Genomic DNA, 23,913 nt, shown 5'->3' with positions numbered 1-23,913 from the left:
AGTTTATTCAGTTGTTATAACAATAATTTTGTTTTAACTATTGTGTTAACACATATACTCAATATATATATATATATATAATATTTATACAACTATTTAAAAAGTAATTATATTAGTAATAGATTGTCTATAAAATTTTTTATTAGTATTATATTTTTGCAATTTGTTGTTTGAGTTGCATAGATATAAAATTATAATAAAGTTTTTTTTTTAAAAATCAATTAATTAATTAATTTTGTTGTTTAAATTTTTTTTCGCTAGCTTAATTTATTTAATTAATTCATCATGTCTGATTTTACTGGTAAATATAAACTACAATCGGCCACCAATACCGAGGCATTTTTGAAGGAGCTTGGTAAGTTATTAATTATTAATTATATATCATAAATTAGATAAAAATATTATTTAATTTTCTATTAATATATTATTTAATACTAATAATAAAACTATGATAATATAAAAATATATAGATAATTATTTAATTTTAATATTTTTATGGGCGGTTGTAAAATAATTTTTAAAAATATTAGATATATTGTGATAATAATATATGATAACAATGACTATACAATATATCATATCTTTCATACAATTAAAACAGTTTGATATGATTTTGAATTAATAATTTAAACAATTTAAAAGTTTACAACAAACTTACTAAATAGTATTAATACAGTATTATTTAATCAATTAAATAATAAATAGTAATAATTATCATTATTTATATAATAAAAAAAAATATAATCTTTAGTTAGTCATAATTTATACTATAGTAATTTGAATATCATTAATTAATTTTTTAAAAATTAATTGAATCAATACTATTACAGTAAATGATAAATAGATTTATTTAAATAAACTTAATATTTATTTATTCAATAATTTAAAGATTTGATAAAAAAAACTTAGAATAAAATAAAACAATCAATAAATCATTAAACAAAATAAATATTTCTAATTTTTTATTAGATTTATAATGATTTTAATTAATTAATTTATATGAAAGGCTTGCCCGACGAGTTTGTCGCTAAGGCCAAGGATGTTAAGCCGGAACTGGAGATTAGCCTAACCGGTGACGAGTATACCATCAAAACTGTGACACCTAACCGAACCCATGAAATCAAGTTCAAATTGGGCGAAGAGTTTGATGACCAGTTGCCCGACGGACGCAAGTTTAAGGTATAGTTACTGATACATACCGGTGCTATCAGTTGATAGTTGTTATATATAGATATGTTTGTTTATATACTGTTTATATTTATATATAGACTACAGTGACCATCGAGGGTAACAAGTTGACCCAGGTCAATCGTGGCGATACCAAAACGGTTACATTTGTACGGGAGCTCAATGGCGATGAACTCAATGTTACCGGAACGGTAGGTTCGGTTACCACTGTTGGTGTCTATGCCAGACAATAGACAACCATTTTTTTGGGATATATACACATAGTATATACCTATATACTATATATATATACTAAATATATATATAGCGGTATATACAGTATATATTAATCAATAATAATATTATTTGAAAATAAAACCATAATATAAAAACACAATTTTGATTTGAAATAATTTAATTAAAATAAAACACATTTGAAATTTTGATTTGATTTTTTTAATTAATTTTTTTAATAAGTTATTAAGTTTGTATTAAGTTTATGAATACAGTGACACTAATACTAAAATTAATTAATACATAATCACACAATCTTAACTCAACAAGATAAATTTTAGTTAATTATTATTATTATTGTTGTTTTTTTAATTATTGCAATGATATAACTTTAACTGTAATTAACTTTATTAAACACTTATTATTAATAATAAAAAATAATGATATTTAAAAATAAATGTTTATTAATTTATTTTATCCTATTAATATATACGGGATCAAATTAATATTTAATATATATATAATGTTTTTACTTAATAAGTTATAACTTATTAAAAACAGTGTCATCAAATATTTTAAAAACTAAAAATAAACTAATTGTAATACAGTATTTTGATTTATCATATATTAATTAGTTTATAGTTTTACATAACATTATAAAACAACTAAAAATAACATATTATTAATTATTTTGAAATCTAAATTATTTGATTAATACAACAACAAAAAATAGTAAATTTAATTAATATATATTAAAGTTTTTTATTTCCATTAATTTATTTTTTTATATAGTAAATCAACAATTATAGTTGATAAATTATTTTTTTTAGTTATATAGATATATATATTGGTTTACCGGACATATCAATAGATAGTTGTAGAAACATATTTCTACATAAAATTAATTATTTAAATGTTTATCAAAATTCAATATTTTTAATATGAATTTTAAAATATATTTATATTGTTTATAGATATCTAATATTAATTGTTAATGATTTCCTGTAAATGATTTCATATAATATGTATTTTTAGATTAATTACATTTCTAGAAATATCTAATAGTTTTTACACTCATATATAAACTGTAACTTTAATTTAATTATTATGGTTGTGTTGTCTATAATAATGTGATCACTTGTCCCATAGTTTTTAAATAAATGTTTTTTAACAGTAAATTTAAATTTTTTATTTTTTATCCCTTCATAGTAATGGATCCAAAAAAAAGTGTAATTATTAATATAAAAAAATAAAATTGTAGACAATGATACCGGAACTCAAATTTTTTTTGTTGTTAATTACTTATATGACTAAAATATGATTTATAATTATTAGACAATTATATACTTTAAATATGATATAAAAAATGCATTTTTGCTCTGAAAAAATCATAAGTATAATTTATTTTGGTTATCTATTATTATGTTAATTAAATTGATTGTGTTGATGAAGTATTTTTTTTTATCAATTTATAGTAATTTTAATAAAATCTAATATTTATAATAAAAATAAAATTTTATTACTAGTTTATAAATAAATTAAATAATATTATTAATTATTAAATTCAAAATAAATTAACAAACTAATAAACTAACAGTTTATGAATATTTATTTTTAAAAAATAATTATTAAAAAATGGCATTTTTTTAATTTTTTTATTGTTATTATTATTTATTGTTAAATAATAATTTAAAAATTGTTATATATTATTATAATTAATAATATAATACTTTAACAATTATGTGTGATGTTAGACAATAATAATACACAAATATATTAGTATATTATATCTCAATTCAAAAAAAAAATATTGTATAATATAAAGATATATTTAAAGTATGACACATACCAGTGCCTTATATCATATATACAGTAACTAATTATAACATATCAAATATATGGCTAAACTCATAGTTTTGTTGGGGTACACCCGAACATTTATCGGACGGTGCATTTGTCTGGGACTCACTGCCGTGACACTGGTGATCCCGATTGACTGACCAGAACCCGATATGACCCAATCCTTTTTGTTTGGCCCATTGCAACAATTGGCGGGCGTGATCGGTAGTAAACTTGGCATTACAACAATCGTTTTCACCGATCATCGGTGTTACACCCAATCGTGAGTACAGTTCCGCGTCCGACTTGCCCGGCCATAGTTCTTGTTTCATTTGTCGGTGAACGGCCTCAACGCACCCGATAACCGAATCACCCCATGTCCTGTATTTCGATGACTTGTTGTAGTCCATGGCCATCGGGTTGACAATGTCGACGTCGACACCGTGTTTGATGGCCGCCCGGACAACGTTCATCTGTGTGCCTCCCAGTCCATTTTCATCGGCCTATACGGGTGCGGGCATATATAGTTTGATAATAGTTAATAGACTTATTTTTTGTTGTTGTTGTTGTGGATTAATGTTTATGATTAGATTTTTTTATATGTATGTACAGTATTTATGTTTGTATGTGTGAGTATGTATATGTATATGTTTGTATGTGTGAGTATGTATGTGTGATTATGTATGTGTGATTATGTATGTGTGAGTATGTATGTGTGAGTATGTATGTGTGAGTATGTGTGTGTGTGAGTATGTGTATGTGAGTATGTGTGTGTGTGTGTGAGTATGTATGTGTGTGTGTTTGAGTATGTATGTGTGATTATGTATGTGTGATTATGTATGTGTGATTATGTATGTGTGAGTATGTATGTGTGAGTATGTGTGTGTGTGAGTATGTATGTGTGTGTGTGTTTGAGTATGTTTGACAAACAAAAATACCAATTGTTTTATACACTTACCCCAAGTGTTAGACTAACGGTAACACCGGTTTGCTGTTGGACAATCTTGACGGCAGCCATAACCATATCCAAATTGACAGTTTCCTCAAAGTCCAAATCCAAGCCGACAGCTCCGGTAACTTCGATAACACGTTTGTAGGCCGCGGCCAATCGATTGCTGTCACCGCCGCACGAATTTTCAATATACTTGCCGTCGGCACCGCCCGATGATACGATGATCTGACCGCCGGCCTGTTTGAATGCGTGAAACTGTTTGACCAGATCTTTGTCGTCGATTGAACCGGCATCCCAGTGCGGTACACAATTACTACCACCCAGGGCAAATGCTAATGATATACCAGTTAGGTGGGCATCGTTTTTTAGTTTAACAAAATCGATGCCATGCTCCAGGTATATGTAGGGCGCAAATTTTACCTCTATAAAAATTGGGGGGGGGGTGGGAGATAGAGGCGTTAAAGTAAAATAATAATAGTAATAATATTATTAATAATAAGTTGATAATAATAATAATAATATATTCTTTGATTTCTATAGTAATATTTACATTTTTAATTAATTTATAAAATTAATTAATTATAATTTTTAAAAAACAATAATTTAAAATTAATCTACCTCGTTTAGATTCAATTAATGCCACCAGGCACAATATTGTCGATACTAATATAAACTTGTTCATTTAAAAAAATTTTTTTTAACAATATACTGTATATAATGTGTATCTGGGTAAAAATAATATATATTTTTTTAAAAAATCAGTTTCACTTTTGCTATTTATAGTAAATTTCAACATAGAAACAATAATAATACTATATAAATATTAATAACAATAAGATAAATTACTTAATGGCTTATCAAATTAGTAATTATCAAATATTATATTTTTTTAAATATATATATATAATACAACATGTACAATTAAATCAATAGTTTATTATATTGATAGTATTTTTCACAATAATTTTGAGCGATAATTAATTAAACAGGACACATTTATTTTGTTGTTGTTGTTGTTGATAATCAAATATAGATATTTGCTCAAGCACATAAAAAATATTGAAAAACAACTATATAATAATAATAATAATTATTATTATTTTTTAACGATATGATTATTTCTGCGTACAATTAGCATCAAGTACAGTTGCTATTTTAACAATTTGATTAATTTATCTAGCACACATTTGTGATGATAATAATAATTAATAAACAATATAACTGTTAAATTAAAAATATTTTTACAAAAATAAAGTTCTAATTTATCAATAGTACTTTTAAGCTAGACATTTTTTTTGGGTTTAAAATGTAAAAAATTTATTTAAATATATTTTATTTAATAATAATATTTATATTATTCTTGTATAATTTATCTAGCATAATTATAAATTGTTTTTTTCAAATTATTTATTTACTTATTAGAAAAATAATAATATATTGATAATATAATATTTATTTCTATTGCAGTGGCGATAAACAAATAAACTAGTTTATTTACTATAAATTGATAGTAGATTTTTTTAAATAATTATATATATACATATTTGTTATTACAATAGTATTTCATGTATAAAAACAATGTTTAATTGAATTATAAATTTTGTCAATAATATTATTGACACATTTCATATACATTACTATTTATATATAGATATTAAATTTAGACAATTTTATTTTTTACAGTATATTTCTATTAATAGCATATTAGTATAGATATATAAAGTTATTTAATAAAAATAACTATTTATTTATTAAAAAATAATAAAAATATTTAAAATATTCTAATTAAGTAATTATTAATATTGCAAATGATAAAAAATAATTTATTTATAGACGAAACAATATAATTTAATCACAAAAACAACAACAATAATAAAAACTGAAACAATTGATTAGTAATAAATTAATTATATGAAAAAATTGTTTTCATAAAATAAATAGTAATTACATTATATTACTATTATTGATATTATTTACTGTAACTACTATTTGACAAACTCGTAGGCGAACTATTGAATACCTGAACAGTTAAAAGCCAATTGATTGCTATATTTGTATTTATTTAAACTGTCCTAAAATTTTGGCAAATTCATAGTTTGATTGTTGGATACCGGAACAGGTAGGCGACAATTGTCGACTACCGCCCGGACACTGTTTGTCGCGATTCAGGCTCCATAAGCTTAGGCGACCTATACGATTAGTGCGGGCATATTGTAGCAGTAGTTGGCTATCGTTGAGTGTGAACAGTGCACCGTCGCAGCAATCGTTGACACCGATCATTGGTGTAACGCCTAACATGCCATACAATTGACCGGAAGATTTCTGTGGCCAATATTGTTGAAGTTGATGTTTGACTGATTCGGCACAATTGACAACTGCTTGGCCATAGGTCGGAGTCAGCGGCGATTTCGGGAAATCCATGGCCATCGTATTGACCAGATCGATTGTAGTACCTGAACGCTGTGCTGCTTGTATGACCAGTTTGGCTCGGGCTCCCAGGCCATTTTCATTAGACTATATAATAATAATATTATTAATAATTATTATTTGAGCACAAGTACAGTATGTCCTGTATATACAGTATACTGTATATGTATTTATGTTTAGTATTTAAGTATATATATATGTGTGTGTGTTGATAATTGTTAGACCTGTATAAAGCTGTATATAAATGTATAGAAATATATAGTTTATGATAAAGTTATTTATAATTAAATATATATTTTGATTAGCAGGTATGTTAGGTTAGTTAAAAAGTATAGGTAGTCTATATATATATATATATATATATATATATATATATATATATATATATATATATATATATATATATATATATATATAAAACTTACGGCAACAGTGATGCTGACGGTAAGACCAATTAGCTGTTGTTGAACCATTTTTACCGCTTGCATCACCATATCGTAGGGTATGTCCTGTTCGATATCGAGATCCAGACCAACAGCACCGGTAGCCTGAATAGCCTTGATGTAGGCATCGGCCAAATTGTCTGAATTACTGCAAACGTTGTCCAAATAGGTACCGATAGCTCCGCCAGTTGACAGTATGATCTGACCGTTTGAGTTACGAAAATTGTTGAATTGTTGGACAAGCACTGGACTATCAACTGGAACCGTATTAAAGCTGGGGGTACACGAGCCGCCTACCTGTGCCAATGCAAAGGCCACTGTCAGGGCCTGTATGCCAGTCTGTTGCTTAATGTTAAGCAAATCGATGCCAGTTTGCACATAAAAATATGATACAAATTTTACATCTAAGTCAAAAAACAAAACAAGGGACAGGTAGGTTTAATTTTTGGGAAGGAAAGGGATGATGAAAGTCATATACAGGGTATAATAATAATAATAATAAATATATACAAACCAACTTTATTGCATTCAATTAGGTTAACTGCAAACAATGTCGAACTAATTGATAGAAATGTCAACATTTGGTTTAGTTTTTATTAAATATAAATAAAATAAATATTTAATTATTAGTTGTATACATAAATAAATTTGTACTTGGTAAGTTTGTAGACTAAATTATCTAAATTATGTGTGTGTGTGTGTAAATTTAATTATTGTATATTATTTTTTATATTTTGATAACTAAATATGATTTTATTTTATTTTATTAAAACTTCAATCATCACGTAGACATATAACTTATACATATACAATATACGATATATATATATATAAATTTTATACATTGAATTAATATAAGTTTGTTTTATGGAAATTTTTAAAAGTATTTTATTTCTATATTTAAATTAAAAAAAAGGTTTTAAAATAGCTATAAATTTAGCAATAGCAATTCAATTTGTTTAGTAATTAATTATAATAAGTTAATTAATTTATAATTAATAATTATGTTATTTAGTTAGTTAATTAATTTTTTTTTAATACAGTATAATAATATTATATTACATTTTAATTTATAACAACTAGTATTATTGATATATCATTATTTTCTAATAATATAATTAGTTTAACAAACAATAATATTTTTATTTATTTATTTAAACTGCGCTAAAGTTTTGGCAAATTGATAGCTAGATTGTTGTACACCGGAACAGGTAGCCGATAATTGTTGACTACCGCCCGGACACTGTTGGTCACGATTCAGGCTCCAGAAGCCTATACGACCAATACGATTGGTACGGGCATACTGTAGCAGTTGTTGGGCATCGTTGAGTGTGAACAGTGCACCGCAACAATCATTGACACCGATCATTGGTGTAACGCCTAACATGCCATACAATTGGGCCGACGATTTCTGGGGCCAATATTGTTGAAGTTGACGTTTGACTGCTTCGGCACAGTTGACCACTGCCTGGCCATAGGTCGGAGAGTTTGGCGATTTCGGGAAATCCATGGCCATCGGGTTGACCAGATCGATAGTAGTGCCGGCACGTTTTGCTGCCTCTATGGCCAATTTGGCTCGGGCTCCCAGACCATTTTCATCGGACTATATAATAATATTATTATTAATAATACTTAATATTTATTATATTTGCTGAGCACAAGTATGTGAGTGAGTGAGTGAGTGAGTGAGTGAGTGAGTGAGTGAGTGAGTGAGTGAGTGAGTGAGTGAGTGAGTGAGTGAGTGAGTGAGTGAGTGAGTGAGTGAGTGAGTGAGTGAGTGAGTGAGTGAGTGAGTGAGTGAGTGAGTGAGTGAGTGAGTGAGTGAGTGAGTGAGTGAGAGAGAGAGTGAGTGAGTGAGTGAGTGAGTGTGTATGTATGTGTGTGTTACTGTTATATTACAAGTACAGTTATTCAAAAATGTTAGAATATTAATATAGTTAAAAGTATTAGAAACAATAGCTTATATTTACTATTAATTAATTAAAAATATATTTTTTATGGACAGGTATGTTAATAGCTAATGAAAATGGTATAGTAGTCTACATAATGTATATATACAGTAAACTTACGGCAACAGTGATGCTGACGGTAACGCCGGTCTGTTGTTGAACTTTTTTTACCGCTTGCATCACTATATCGTAGGGTATGTCCTCTTCAATATCGAGATCCAGACCAACGGCACCGGTCGACTTGATAGCCTTGATGTAGGCATTGGCCAAATTATCGGCATTACCGCACACATTGTCCAAATAGGTACCGGCAGCTCCTCCGGTGGACAGTATAATCTGACCGCCTGAGTTGCGAAAATTGTTGAACTGTTGGACTAGGGCCGGGCTGTCAACTGGACCGGCATCAAAGCTTGGGGTACATGAGCCCCACTGTGCCAATGCAAAGGCCAGTGTCAGGCCCTGTATGCCTGTCTGTTGTTTAACATTAGCCAAATCGATGCCATTTTGTACGTAGAAATAGGGTGCAAATTTTACATCTAATTATATATAATGGGACAGTTAGGTTTTTTTTAAAAAAAATAATTTGATTAGATAAGGGTGAGTGAGTTGGTGGGGACAGTCATATTAAAAAATAATAATAAAAAATTAAATAATTTTATACATACCAACTTTGCATTCAATAATGCTAACTGTTAGCAATGCAATTGCAATTGATACAAATTTGGACATGTTAATTAATTTAAAGTGATTTTTAATTTTTAAAAAAATTTTTACAAAGTTAATTTAATACCAACTTGATTAGTTTATGTGAAAAAAATCTAACTGGGTTTATATATATAGACACACACAGTGTACAATATAACCCCCTTTAGATAATTAATAACCCTTCAATTTGTACAAATGTACAGTATATGTAGTAAAATATTTATAAAGTTTATTAATTTGTTTTTTTATGTTTGTTTTTTACAATATTTATTGTGTATGTGATGTCAGCAAAAATAATAATAATAATAAAAAATGTTATTTTTCGGGCAAAAATATTTTAGTTAACTTTTGTTGTTGTTGAGATAATTAATTATTAGTTGACATTAAAACTGTTAAATAAATATGGTTTAATTGACATTTGAATGTTATAATGATTTACTTAATTAATTGATGTGTGTAAAAATATATAAAAAAGTTTTTTTTTAAATTTATTTATTTAAGTTAACAATTCAGTTTTATCTATTTCATATATTTTATTTATTTAAGTTAAAATTTAATTGTATACAGGTAATATTTTTTTAATTTTTATCTTATTTATAAAGTATTGAAAATTATTAACCCATAATAACCTTAAATAATAATAATAATAAATTGAATGTATAAAAAAATAATTATTACAGTACTATGACATTAAAATATAATTTTATTGACACTTTGATGACATCATAATAATAATCTAATAAATACTGTAATTAAAAAAAATAAAATCATAGTCTTCTAATTTATTTAATTATATTATATTTATTAATAATAAATTACAATGACACAAATAATTAAAAAAAATTGATTTATTTGTTATTCATCTAAAAAAATTTCACTGTAAACTAAAATATAAATTATTTGATAAACCATTAGTTTAAAAAATATGTGTTTGATTATCAATAGATTAATGGTATTGTTATTGTATTTTATACACATTTATGTATATCACATTTATTTTCACAAATAATCATATCATGTATAATCAAATAACATATAGGTAAATATTTAGCATTGATTTATAAAAAATAATAATAATAAACATTTGTTGACGATATTATGTATTTATATCATTTATATTAAGAGATCTATCGTATATATCTTATATTAAAAACTATGCAAATCATTTAAAACTAATATTAAAAAAATAATTTTGGGTATAATAATAACATCAAACTTTAAAATATATTTTTTTTATTTTTATTTATTTATATTTTATCTATATATTACTAATTATTTCTAATTAGTAATATATATTATACAGTATTATATGTATTATTTTGAAAGATGTCCCTGTATAATTTAGTAATTAACAAACTAATTAATATATATATATAATAACATTTAACATTATAACTTTAGTTTGTAAATTTGGTAACTTGTTTGTAAGTTTAAAAAAAAAACTATTAATATTGAAAAATTAACTACTCTACTAAATTAACTATCAAATTATTTTTAATAAAATATAAAAAATTAATTTAAACATTTAGTTTATTAAAAAAATAGTTAACAAAAGTTAAAACATATATAATAAATAATTTGTTTGAATAATAATAATAATTGAAACAATGGACAGTATGGTTGGCTGAGCTAACAATTATTTGTTTACTATCTGTACCATCAATATCATGGACACCGATATACGAATTGATACCAAAAGAGCCCAAATATTCACCAGTGATTGGCATAACTATCTGGTAGTCGTCAACTACTTGTGCCGTCTGATTGATGGTTGCATTGAACAGTGCGGCCACTAGTCGGGCACTCAGTGACCGTAATCCCCGAAACATGGGTCCATTGGCTCTGATAAATAGTTTTGCGGTGTACGGCAATTGCATGTTTTCAATAGTTTCGACATAAGCCATCACCCGAACAGATGTCCGGCCTCTAACATGTATGGACTGTTCAAAACTATAGGTTTCCTCACGTGTTTGGCTAACCGTTTCAGTTATATAACTACCCCATCGATACTCGTATTCACTGTCGACACCTAAACTTGCCATGAATTGTGTTTTAGTAGCCAAGGGTATGCCTGCCTGTGCTTTGAACTCCAGTTTCATTCGTACCTGTAATCCGGCTAAATGTTGCCAATGGTTGGCCATTGATATCTGACTTTTATAAACTTTTTTCACCGACTGTTCAAACGATTGGGTGATTTCAGCATTGCTTGGATTTTCAATTGTCATTGATTTTACTGTATTTACATGTTTTAGTGTCGTATTGTTGCCTAAAATATCCTAAATATTATAATACAGTAAAATTTATTTATATATAATTAAAATAATTTAATTAATAAAAAAAATTTTTCGATTACATGTAATGATTGTTTGAATTGAATATCTTTGACAACAAAATTCACATCAAATTTATCAATTGGTATCATATCTTCAATAGTTTGAGCTTTGGTTTTGTTTATTAACAAAAAAAATAAATAAAAATATAATTAATTACAAAATATAATTAATTTTTTTAAATAATTATACTTACTATATGAACTGCTATTTATTTTATATCTATAAATATTTTCAATAGGTATTATCAAATTATAGGACAGTTGGTCATCATAGCTAATCAAGTAATGACTTGAATTAAATTTGTTTAAATAAAATATTTTTTCCAAACTTAGTGGAAAATGTTTTAGCTTTAATTGACCATGATAATATCTATATTCAAATAAGCCAGTTGGTTTTCCATGTTTATCAAGTATTGATAGTGATGATGATGATGATAATGATTGACAATTACCCGATAATATTAACGGGTATTTACTGAATGTAGATAATAATAATAATAAATATAACATTAACAACTTAATCTATAGCATAGTTTAGTTTAATATTTAATTTTGATTAAAAAATATTTCAAACAAATTATAAAATATTTTTCACAAAATTATTAGTAAATTATTAAAACAAATAAATTATATAATATTAATAATGAAAAATATAAATTGATTTAATATAATTTACTATAAATTATCTTATATGTAGTTTACTCTATGTTAAATACTATTTTAAGCATTAATTATTATTAATTATTAATATAAAAATTATTGAATTATTTAATTTAAATTTCAATCATTTATAAAAATTTTTATTATTGATATTACAACATTTTTAATTGATAATTAAACAATGTTACTTATTATGTAACTATAAAAATAATGTAAATTAATTTTGCATAATTAACATATAATACTATATCATATAAATAAAAGATAGCTATATTTGGTATATATCTGTGTATTTAAAAAATAAAATTTAATTAAAAACCTGTTTTTTCATTATCTATTAGATTGGTAGAAAAGAAATTAGCCTCGGTAGCTTAAGACAATTTTATTCAAATTTTTTTCAAATATTATTTAAATATAGTCTCCGTTAGCCCTTATGACACGTTTCATACGGTCGACCCACTTCTCATAGACCCCGCGCCAGTCGGCTGGACTTAGGTCTCCCAAAAATGACTCAATAGCGATGTCAATCTCAATTTCGCTATTAAATACCGTTCCTCTCAGGTGTTTCTTGAGGTTTTTGAAAAGCCAAAAATCAGCCGGAGCCAGATCAGGACTGTACGGTGGGTGTGCCAGAAGTCGAATACCATTGTCTTTGAGATACTTGGTTGTTACCAATGCTTTGTGAGGACGGGCATTATCGTGATGCAAAAAAATACCAGTTAGTCCCGACTTCGGGCGGTCCTCACAAACAGATTCAAAGACTTGAGGCAAACATTTCTTCACATACCAGTCGGCGGTAACCTTCTCTCCCTTTCCTAACTTAACGATTTTCACAATACCGGTTGAGCGAAAAAAATGGCGTACATTATCTTTTTTACATGCACTTCACGTTTGGCTAACTTCGGGATCTCTTCATCTTCTATGACCCATAACTTTGCTTCTTTACTGTTTAAATTGTCATAAAAGTACACATATGTTTCATCACCAGTCACTAATCGATAAATAAAGTGATCTCCGCCATCCGAAAATATCTTTAGGTTTTCCCGGCAGATCTTAACACGAGTGGCCATTTGGTCGGCTGACAGCACGTGGGGTACCCATTTGACACAAACATGTCTTGCATTAAGATAATTGTGTAGAATATGATGGACTCTCTCGGTTGAAATATTCAATGTATATGCCATCTGTATTAGTGTCATTCGTGGATCTACTTGAAGTAGTTCCCGAATTCTGGCCACATTTTCATCGGTGGTCACTTCCCGAGGTCGACCTGACTTCGGCATGTCCTCAAGTGATGTACGACCAAATTTGAACTCTCGATACCAATGCGTTACTGTAGAGTAAATAACAGTATTTGATCCCAATGTGTCATTAATTTCATCTGTCGCCTCCTGTGCCGTCAGCGCGCGCCGATAACAATAGGCAATTATTGCCCGAAAATCACGAGAAGCAAAATTTATGGTTTTTTCAGACATTGAACACTTTAAGAAGTCACCAAAACTGAACCAAATGAGCAAATGTTGTGAAAATTTGTATTTATGACTAAAAATAAGTGTACTTTTGTTTAATAATAAAAGTTTTGTCATAATTTACAGTTTTGATGCTTATACTAATTATATATCTACTGTCCTAATATAATTTATATTTTAAACAAAATCTAACTTAATTGAAATAAAAATTGTTTTTATATGTTTGAAAAGTGTTATATTAATTTATATTATTATAATGCTATTTATTATATTATATATGCAATATAATTGATAAATTATTGTATATTAAGTTAAACTAATATAATATAGTAGTAGTTACGACATAAGGGTGACTGTGGGGGAAAGCAATGTGCTTTCCCCTGTTATACATTACTGTGATATGGCAGGGTTTTAAAAATGGCAGGCATAAACAATAGATGTCAATTTTGCCAAATGCCTGCCCTGCCTCTGCCATGCCCTGGGCATCTATTTTCAGGTGGTGACACCTATTATTTTAATTTTATATTATTAATTTATTTATAAAACATTGTTTTTATAATATATTTGCTTGTATTTTTGTTTTGATACCTTTATTGAAAGGTAATATATTGGAAATAAGTAAATTAATTGTATAAATAATATGGATGGATTTGCCATGAATCCATTTCCAAAAAATCTTCCATATTTTCAACCCCTTTTGCATCTATTTTACCTCCATCTCTAATCCATTTCTATGGAGTCCACGGTATTCCCGACGGTATTATTACTTCGGGTGGTATACAATGTGGTAATTGACGCCATTTCCAAACCACAGTACTTGTATCCATTAAATACTCGTTATTATCTTCTTCTTGAAATAGTCCTCTTCTTAAGGATCCTAAATATAAAATAAAAATCACAGAAATTGATTAAACGAGAAAAAGAAACACAAAACACAAGAAAAAGATGAAAAAGATGTTGAACATAAAAGATGATTACTACAAAACTCCGTAAGTGATCGACAATCATATAGTAGAAGAGTCAGTAGTCAACAATCCTGAAACCGATAACAATTTCCCCGATCGGTACTATGTTTGCTTCGACAACATGAAGACTCCAGAAGAGCCAGTTATAAGACCGCTTCCTGCAGTTGCAATGTTATTCTTCATTATCTATCTCTGGTTACAATGTTTAATCGATCGGAGTACGCCTGTACCGACCGATGTACAGTATGCAAACGTTTCAATGTCAATGGATTATTGTCTTCTTACATCTTAAGTCTTGGATATCACGTGTTTTCCCAGTTTTTGATAAATCAATATAAAAATAAAAACAATTACTTACTTTTAGTTGACTCCATATTAAGTTTACTTAATTATATAGAACTATAAGTAATGAACTATTTATATTAAACAAAGTATAGTAAACCACTTGAATGTACAAAAATATTCTTATAACTAATAAACTAGTAAACACATATACATATACATATACATATACATATACATATACATATACATATACATATACATATACATATACATATACATATACATATACATATACATATACATATACATATACATATACATATACATATACATATACATATACATATACATATACATATACATATACATATACATATACATATACATATACATATACATATACATATACATATACATATACATATACATATACATATACATATACATATACATATACATATACATATACATATACATATACATATACATATACATATACATATACATATACATATACATATACATATACATATACATATACATATACATATACATATACATATACATATACATATACATATACATATACATATACATATACATATATGAAATGTTAAAACATTTCAATCATTTAATCATTTTTTTTAATTATTTAACCATTGATTATAATATAACTTTTTGTTTATAAGTTTAAAAACTATTTTGTACTCTAATATTCAATATTATAACTTTATGTTAATCATTAATGTTTTTGATATTTTTGTATTGTTTTAGTGTTTAGTTTTTGTATTATTTTATGTTCAGTCTTGTGTTACACTCGAGAGAGGAAAGTCGTGTTTTTAGACGGCCTTCAATTAACACATGTTTTTGGTGTAATTTTAAGTCCCACTCTTAGGGCATTTAATTATTATATGTTTTGTCTTAATTGATTTAATAATTTAATTAACTATTTAGTTAATCAATAATAATATACTTAATGATCTCAATTATAATTCAWTTATAAGTTTAATTAATAAATAATAATAAAGTTTTGTATTTAAAGTTATWTAAGTAATACATATTTTGTTGGTATACACAGTATATGTCTATAAGCCGAGTATTGGCTTAGAGTTTATGTTATATAGTGTTATTGATATTCTGACGGTAATTGTGGTTCGATTCTGTTCGACGTTAGTTAAAGTTATTGCCGTTCGAACAGTGGCTTCCGGTTCCGTTCGGATTGATGTGAATACGAACACGTATTTATTAGTTGACTATTAGTTTGTACTGTTTACCCCCCGTGTGTTTATAACCCCCGTTGTATCGTTTATCACCCCCGTGTTATCGTGTYCAGTAAATATATTTGTGAGCTACACCTAGCCATAGTAACGGAGCGCTTACCCATTTGGTCTATTGGTTGATCTACGGGTGCAATCCCCTCTCCGTTGCATAACTGGTGGAGGTTGCGTTTCGGTTCCCCTTTGTTTAGCCCCACTGCAGTTGCATAACTGGTGGATGGTTGCGTTTCGGTTCCCCTGTGTTAAGCCCCACAGCAGTTACATAACTGGTGGAGGTTGCGTTTCGGTTCCCCTGTGTTAAGTTCCCACTGCTGTTACTTAAGTGGCGGATAATTTAAACTTAATTAACTGTAAAACAAGTCATTGATTAGTTCAATGAGTAGAGACAATGAAAGTATTAAAAGATTATTCACAGACCGAGAATTGAGATACAAAAACCGTAATATTATTAAAGCTACAGTTTCTACACCTGATCTAAACAAACACATAGACAAGGATCAGATAACTTTTACACCAATCAAGGAGATCAAAGATAAACTATCACTCAATATGGATGAGAAGTTAAAACAAGATTTTAAGGAATTGAGCGAAAAGTTCGCTAAAATACAGTTAGAGTTGTCAGAAGCGTTGAAAGACAAAGAGTTAGCGATTCTTGATCTCAAAGACGTTGAGGAGAATGCAAATAATCAGAGGACAACTCTTGAAAAACAAAACACATTACTTCAACAACAGTTACTTCAAGAGAAAAGTAATAAACTAAAAGAAATTGAAAATTTGAAGATTCAGTTACAAATGAATACTAACAGTGATTCAGAAAGACCAAAGTTGCCAAATGTAGTAACAATTAATGACAATACAGAAGTAGATCCTCATATAATGGCCTTACAAGAAGTCATGTTAACAATGTTTGACGAATTCAAGACAATGAAAACAAAGATGACAAACCTTGAGTCCGGTAGAGATAGTCGTCATACCGTTGGTGACAGACTTATAGGACAGACAAACAATTATTCAACAGATTTGTTGTCTAATTCAAGGTCTGATTCAAACATATTTGCAGAAGTAATCGACAGAAATACAAATGTCTTCGAGTCGTTGAAGAAAACTAAATTAGATATGAAGAATATTACGAAGTTTTCTGGAGATGATGTGGTAGCACAACAATGGTTAGCACACTATAACACTATTACAGATAGTCGTGGTTTGGATGAAGCGTCAAAACTCAGAGGTGTTGCCGAATGTTTTAAAGGATCAGCTTTTGACTGGTTTCACGCCAATATTTATGGCAATGTATGGATCAACTCTTGGGATAGTTTTGAAAGAGCTTTCCGAAAGAGATACGATTTAGGAGAAGCTAACGATATAACAGCGTTGACAGACGCTTATCGACGACCAGATGAAAGACCATCAAGTTTTGCGCAAAGAGTTCAAAGTTTGGGCAAAATTGTTGGAAATGTATCTCAAGGATCAATGGTTGGCATAATCAAGAAGAATATGAATGATATTAGCTTTGTTTTAGCTATCGAAAACATGAATACCGTCGAGGAATGCATCAGTGCATTACAAAGACGTGAAAAGACAATCAATTGGCGACCGAATACATCGCAAAATTACAGCCAATTCAAGCCAAAAGGTGACAACAGAAATCAATTTCCATCAGTAGGTCACATGAAGTTCGCTAAACAAGACATTAAGTGTTACAATTGTAATGGTAATCATTTTAAGACGAATTGTCCTCTTCTAAAGAATCAGAAGGATTTATGGAACAGATGTTACAATTGTGAAAATATTGGACATTTCGCAAAAGATTGTAATCAACAGATCAACAGACAGGTAGTTGCAAACAATCGACAAAATCACAGAAAATCTTTAGGTGACAATAAACACACAATCCCTGAAGCGAAGATACAAAAGTCATATTTTAGACCACAGAGTAATCAACAGAAACCTGGATTAGGGTTTCAACAACATATGCCACAACAGTATCAACATTATGGATACGTTAATCAATTTCAACCACAACAAGTCCAGCAATATCCTCAATCGTTTACTCCATTAAATTACCTAAACATGAATACATCTCAAGTACCAAATTATCCGATGGTTGCATACAATCAATCAACGCCGCAACCAATCATCAGTTTTCCTGAAACAGGACAACAACAACAACCGAAAGAAATTCAGAAGAAGCAGAAACCAGTATTGAATCAGTTAACAGCTGATCAAGTGTTCGATATTGGATCTAATTCTTATGATATTAGTGGTCCAAGAGGTGGGTTATGCAAATTGGTGTTTAACCCAAGGATGTCCAAAGTTACTAAAGTTATATACAGTCTTAAACATGTTGAAGACCCGATGAAACACATTAACTTCAACGCGATACCAGTATTACCGATACTATTAGGTGGTGTACCGGTGATGGCTCTCATAGACACTGGAAGTTGTGTCACATTTATTAATATAGAGTTCGCAAGAATGTTAAGTTGTGAGACCCGTGAATGGACTCATGAAGAGCTAGAAATAGCTGATGGCTCGTGGGTTATGCCATCAGGAGTGGCCATCAATTTACGTTTGGTTATGTGTGATAGAGCTTTGAATATCAACTGTGCGATTATGGGCACATCCGAACCAGCAGTTATATTAGGTAATGATGTGATTTCTTCACTTCATTTAGTTCCCGATATGTTGGCCGGAAAAATACATTTCCGTGAAAATGCTTTGAAAGACGAGATTTTAAGTCAGAAGGTCAGATGGAGACCTCCATATGCTCTCGAATGGGCAACAGATCAAGAAGACAAGTTATCGATGAGAGTAGAGGCCAAACAAATTGATTGTTGGCCTGAAAACACCGATTACTGCCCGAAGAGATTTCACAAAATAAAATCTACGACAAATAAAAGATTAAATATCGATCCGTTTGGACCAGAGTTTAAAGCTTTGATTGACTATGGAATTAGTGGCAAAGTAGAAGACTTTGATGACAACATGGCTCTCGTTGAAGACATTGAGGACAGTGATAATGAAGGTATGGAAATCAATACCTCAGTGAAGAAAACCGCTGCAACACAACAAAAGACTAATAACAAGAAGATTAGATACACCGCAAAGTGTTTATTCGGTGGAATCAAGTATTTAAAAACATCAACAAAGAAGACTTTATTGCCAAGAAGTGATACTTGGGTTACATGTGATGGTATCACATCTTCAGCTCGTGAGGTGATAGTTGAACCACGAGAACAACTAAGATCTAAGAACTTACAGTTAGGGATGGGTTTAGTACCGACAAACACCCGTCACTGTGAAGTTTTGGTCAGGAATTGGGGCAATGAATCGATTGTTTTGTGTGAAAATACAAACATTGGTAGAGTCGTTCCCATTTCCAGAGATTCCTATAAAATATATCCCGATATTTCACCGTTAAAACCAACTAATAGAGTGCGTGCGCGGATCAGTTGTGTTAAAGACAAAACATTACATAAAATGTCTAATTCAGAGAAAAGTGAATTTTTGAAACATTTTGAATTTGGAGACCAGTTATCTCCCGAAGATAGACAACGATTTGAACAATTGTTATGTGAATATCGAGACCGTTTCGCTATCGGTGACGACGAGTTAGGTCGTATCGATAAACTACCGCATTGTATAGATATCGGTGACGCGAAACCGATACGACAACAACCATACCGTACATCTGATTTCGAGAAGAAAGTCTTGGATGAGATGATCACCGATATGTTGAAGAGAAACATCATATCGAAATCCAAGAGTGCTTGGGGTTCGCCAGTTGTTTTGGTGGACAAAAAAGACGGGAAAATAAGGTTTTGTGTTAACTATAAAAAAGTTAATCAACTGATACGTCGAGATAGTTACCCGTTTCCCGAATTGGATCAGTTTATGGTATGTTTGGCAGAAACAGACACCTATAGTACATTGGACTGCGCATCGTTCTTCTGGCAGATCCCGTTGGATCCGTCAACAAAAGAAGTAACAGCTTTTGTCACGTATAGAGGTCTGTTTGAGTTTAATTATTTGCCGTTTGGTCTACATCTAAGTCCGGCTGTTTGTGCCCGAGTTATGGATGAAATACTTGGAGATATGAACCGATTGGGTTTATATTATTATGTTGACGATGTTTTAGTCTATTCAAAAGGTATTGATGAACACATCCATCGATTAGAAGAATCTTTGAAACGAATGCGAGAGTTTGATCTCAAACTCAAACCATCAAAATGTAAAATCGGTTTACAAAAAGTTAAATTTTTGGGTCATTCAATAACAAGTGAAGGTGTAAGACCTGATGACGACAGAGTCAAGACGTGGTTAGCAATACCTGAACCGATAAACTTACGAGAGTTAAGAGGTTTTCTCGGTTACGTCGGTTTCTTTCGTCGTTTCATAAAATGTTTCGCCGAAAAGGCATCACCTTTAACAAGACTTTTAAAGAAAGACGTGCCGTATGTGTGGTCCGATCAACAACAGAAAGCATGGGAACAGTTACGCGAAGAGATCACAAAAGAACCTGTTCTCACATTTTATAATCCGAAATATGATTTAATTTTACGATCAGACGCATCAAAGAACGGATTGGCCGCACATTTACTACAACGTGAACCCGACGGCGAAAAATTGTTACATTGTGTTAGTCGCGCAACAACTGACATCGAGAAGAGGAAACATTGCGCTACAGATCTCGAGTGCCTATCGATAGTGTTTGCGCTAAGAAAGTTAAGACATTATGTCCACAAAAGAAAAGTGGAAGTGATTACAGACTGTCATAGTTTGTGTCATTTGTTGAAATGCAAAGACCCGAATGGTTACCTTAGTTTCTGGAGTCTTACTTTACAGTCATATGAGTTGGACATCAAGTATAATAGCGGCATTAGTCATGTCGATGCTGACTATCTAAGTCGTAATGGATGTCCATTAGTGGAAGTCAATCCCGAAGACGAAGTAGACGTCAGTCTTCTGGACACGAGATTGAATGTCAAAAGGACTAATCAATTGAATAAAAAGATTAAAAGAGATTACGATTATAGAGTCGAAACAGTGACAATCACTGATACAATTGAGGCACAAAAAGAAGATCCAAAACTTGTAAGAATATGCCTTATTCTTGATGGTGAAGACTTAGGTCGAAAATCTGAACAACAAGAGATCAAACAGAAACATATTATAATAAAAGATGTTTTACACCGTATATTGAAACCAAATGATGACAACGATCCGGAATATCGACTATACGTTCCCGAAAAGATGATTAAACTCGTAGTTACCACCGCTCATGATGGAGCCATTCATTTAGGCCGTAAGAAAACGTTAGATCGGATCAAACGAAAGTATTACTGGCCGACAATGAACAGGGATGTAGTGACACATGTGAAGACATGTCATGAATGCCAGATAAGGAAGTTTGAGACGAAGAAAGAGAGAGGACTTGCAGTTCCGATGCATGTGTCAGACGAACCGTTTGAATCGATATCAATGGATATCGTCGGTCCTCTAATGAAGTCCAAAACTGGATTCAATTACATCCTTACCGTAAATGACAGATTGTCAAAGTTTGCGCTGGCGTTTCCCTTACGTCGGGCGAGAGACAAGGATGTCATGAAATGGCTTAAAACGATAGTTTTTTGTTTGTTTGGTACTCCTCGGGAGGTCATTACAGACAGAGGGACTTGTTTTTTAAGTCATGCAATCAGAAAATTTTATTACAACAATGGTATACACCATATCCGCACTACAAGTTATAATCCCAGAGCCAATGGACAGACAGAATGTTTTAATAAAGTTGTTGGCGTGTCTTTGGCTATACTAAGTGGTCTCAAAGGAGATTGGGATCAATATTTACCACACATTATGTATAGTTATAATACTGCAATCCATGAGACGACTAAACAAACGCCGTTTTATCTTCTGTTTGGACGTGAAGCCGTGGATCCATTGGAACTCAAGTTAGGAGCTTCAAGATATCGGAAGGACGGAAAAACACGCGAAGAATCAATCGCTAAATGGAGAGAATCTGTTGAGTTGGCTAAAATGGCTATCAAAGAGTCTCAACAGAGAAACAAAGATACGGTCGACAAGACGAGAGACGACTATATCTTTGGTATCGGAGACCTGGTTCTCGTGAGACGTCCTCAACTGGAGACGACTATTCACAGCAAGTTATTGCCCCGTTATGTTGGTCCATATTATGTCATACGACAAGTCGGTCCCGTCAACTATATCATCGGTGAGACGACACCGGGAATGCCAAGGTTTGATGTCGTCCACGTAAACAAACTAAAGCCATATCAGCGTAGAAATCATGAACCGGCAGTTGAACTACCGTTTAAACTGCGAAAAGACATACCACGAGATTTTGCAGACACAGATGAAGTGTTAAAACTAGACAAAGAAATCGATAAAATGTTTCCTTATGTATTAGACACCGAAGATGAGGCCAGAGAAGAGCCGATGAAAGACATTATAGACGACGATGAACCCGAAAATTCTGATATTGACGACGAAGTCATCGGCAGTGAACCACAGCCGACGAGACGATCAAAACGAATTAAGAGACGTCCAGATAGACTGGGAATCAATTAAACTGATCCCACTTTATCTCAAATTATTTATAGTTTTTATTTTTATGTGATTTTTTTTGTGTTCTGTTTTTCGTTTATGTGATATTTTAAACTTTGTGTTAAAAACATTTAAACCAATAATCCGTTTAATTGCTTAAAGTTTTTTAGCAATTAATACAGTATATACAGTACTATGTGATATGTAAGCTATAAATGAAACCATATGTTCAAGAAAATTGGTATTTTTATTGCCTTATATGTGATATTTAAGACAGAGTTTATACGGTCAACAGTTAACAAACTGACCCTATGTTTCAATAACCGTTAAAACAGTATATTATTTGTCAAAATTAATGGTTTTTATGGGTTGTTGAGTAATTAATATAAGTTTCTGTGATATTATACACATTATTCTCTATATATATTTACAAGAAATTTATTTGAATTTTTTATGTTTTATGTGAGTCTGAAGTACAAAATTAGTTAACAGTTTTTTTTGGTTTTAGTGATATATACAGTCATTATAAGCTAATTCTATGTGAATATAAGCTTAATTGCAATTATTTTTGTATAAGTTTATACTGTAGTTAACTATTTAGTTAATAAACTGAATATTTAAGGGTATATAAAGTGGTAGCAAACA

At 29.9% G+C, this 23,913-nt stretch overlaps 5 protein-coding genes across 5 annotated transcripts; 1 reads left to right on the top strand and 4 right to left on the bottom strand.

Moving 5' to 3' along the window:
* The first annotated feature begins 261 nt into the window (after window positions 1-261).
* On the top strand, window positions 262-1,591 carry LOC128957000 (fatty acid-binding protein-like). Its single transcript, XM_054302718.1, has 3 exons — window positions 262-355; window positions 1,007-1,179; window positions 1,269-1,591. Exons 1-3 carry the CDS (start codon window positions 286-288, stop codon window positions 1,419-1,421), a joined length of 396 nt encoding a protein of 131 aa, XP_054158693.1. The 5' UTR covers window positions 262-285; the 3' UTR covers window positions 1,422-1,591.
* Window positions 1,592-3,181: 1,590 nt separating this feature from the next.
* LOC128956974 (chitinase-like) lies at window positions 3,182-4,935 on the bottom strand. Its single transcript, XM_054302688.1, has 3 exons — window positions 4,811-4,935; window positions 4,199-4,614; window positions 3,182-3,743 (listed from the first exon to the last, which is right to left on the bottom strand). The coding sequence occupies exons 1-3, from the start codon at window positions 4,872-4,874 to the stop codon at window positions 3,282-3,284; spliced, it is 942 nt and encodes a 313-aa protein (XP_054158663.1). The 5' UTR covers window positions 4,875-4,935; the 3' UTR covers window positions 3,182-3,281.
* Window positions 4,936-6,197: 1,262 nt separating this feature from the next.
* On the bottom strand, window positions 6,198-7,643 carry LOC128956962 (chitinase-like). Its single transcript, XM_054302676.1, has 3 exons — window positions 7,577-7,643; window positions 7,045-7,466; window positions 6,198-6,706 (listed from the first exon to the last, which is right to left on the bottom strand). The coding sequence occupies exons 1-3, from the start codon at window positions 7,641-7,643 to the stop codon at window positions 6,251-6,253; spliced, it is 945 nt and encodes a 314-aa protein (XP_054158651.1). The 3' UTR covers window positions 6,198-6,250.
* A 491-nt stretch (window positions 7,644-8,134) lies between these two features.
* LOC128956980 (chitinase-like) lies at window positions 8,135-9,814 on the bottom strand. Its single transcript, XM_054302695.1, has 3 exons — window positions 9,677-9,814; window positions 9,132-9,547; window positions 8,135-8,665 (listed from the first exon to the last, which is right to left on the bottom strand). Exons 1-3 carry the CDS (start codon window positions 9,738-9,740, stop codon window positions 8,213-8,215), a joined length of 933 nt encoding a protein of 310 aa, XP_054158670.1. The 5' UTR covers window positions 9,741-9,814; the 3' UTR covers window positions 8,135-8,212.
* A 3,302-nt stretch (window positions 9,815-13,116) lies between these two features.
* On the bottom strand, window positions 13,117-14,183 carry LOC128956961 (histone-lysine N-methyltransferase SETMAR-like). Its single transcript, XM_054302675.1, has 2 exons — window positions 13,587-14,183; window positions 13,117-13,527 (listed from the first exon to the last, which is right to left on the bottom strand). The coding sequence occupies exons 1-2, from the start codon at window positions 14,181-14,183 to the stop codon at window positions 13,117-13,119; spliced, it is 1,008 nt and encodes a 335-aa protein (XP_054158650.1).
* Window positions 14,184-23,913: the final 9,730 nt, after the last annotated feature.

Source organism: Oppia nitens, unplaced genomic scaffold, assembly GCF_028296485.1.
Source record: "Oppia nitens isolate AA-2021 unplaced genomic scaffold, nextdenovo-longstitch-racon4-pilon3 scaffold34_pilon_pilon_pilon, whole genome shotgun sequence".
In the NCBI taxonomy this organism is placed as follows: Eukaryota; Metazoa; Arthropoda; class Arachnida; order Sarcoptiformes; family Oppiidae; genus Oppia; species Oppia nitens.
The sequence above is the reverse complement of the archived record's forward strand: the minus strand, read 5'-3'. Positions and strand labels throughout refer to the sequence as shown.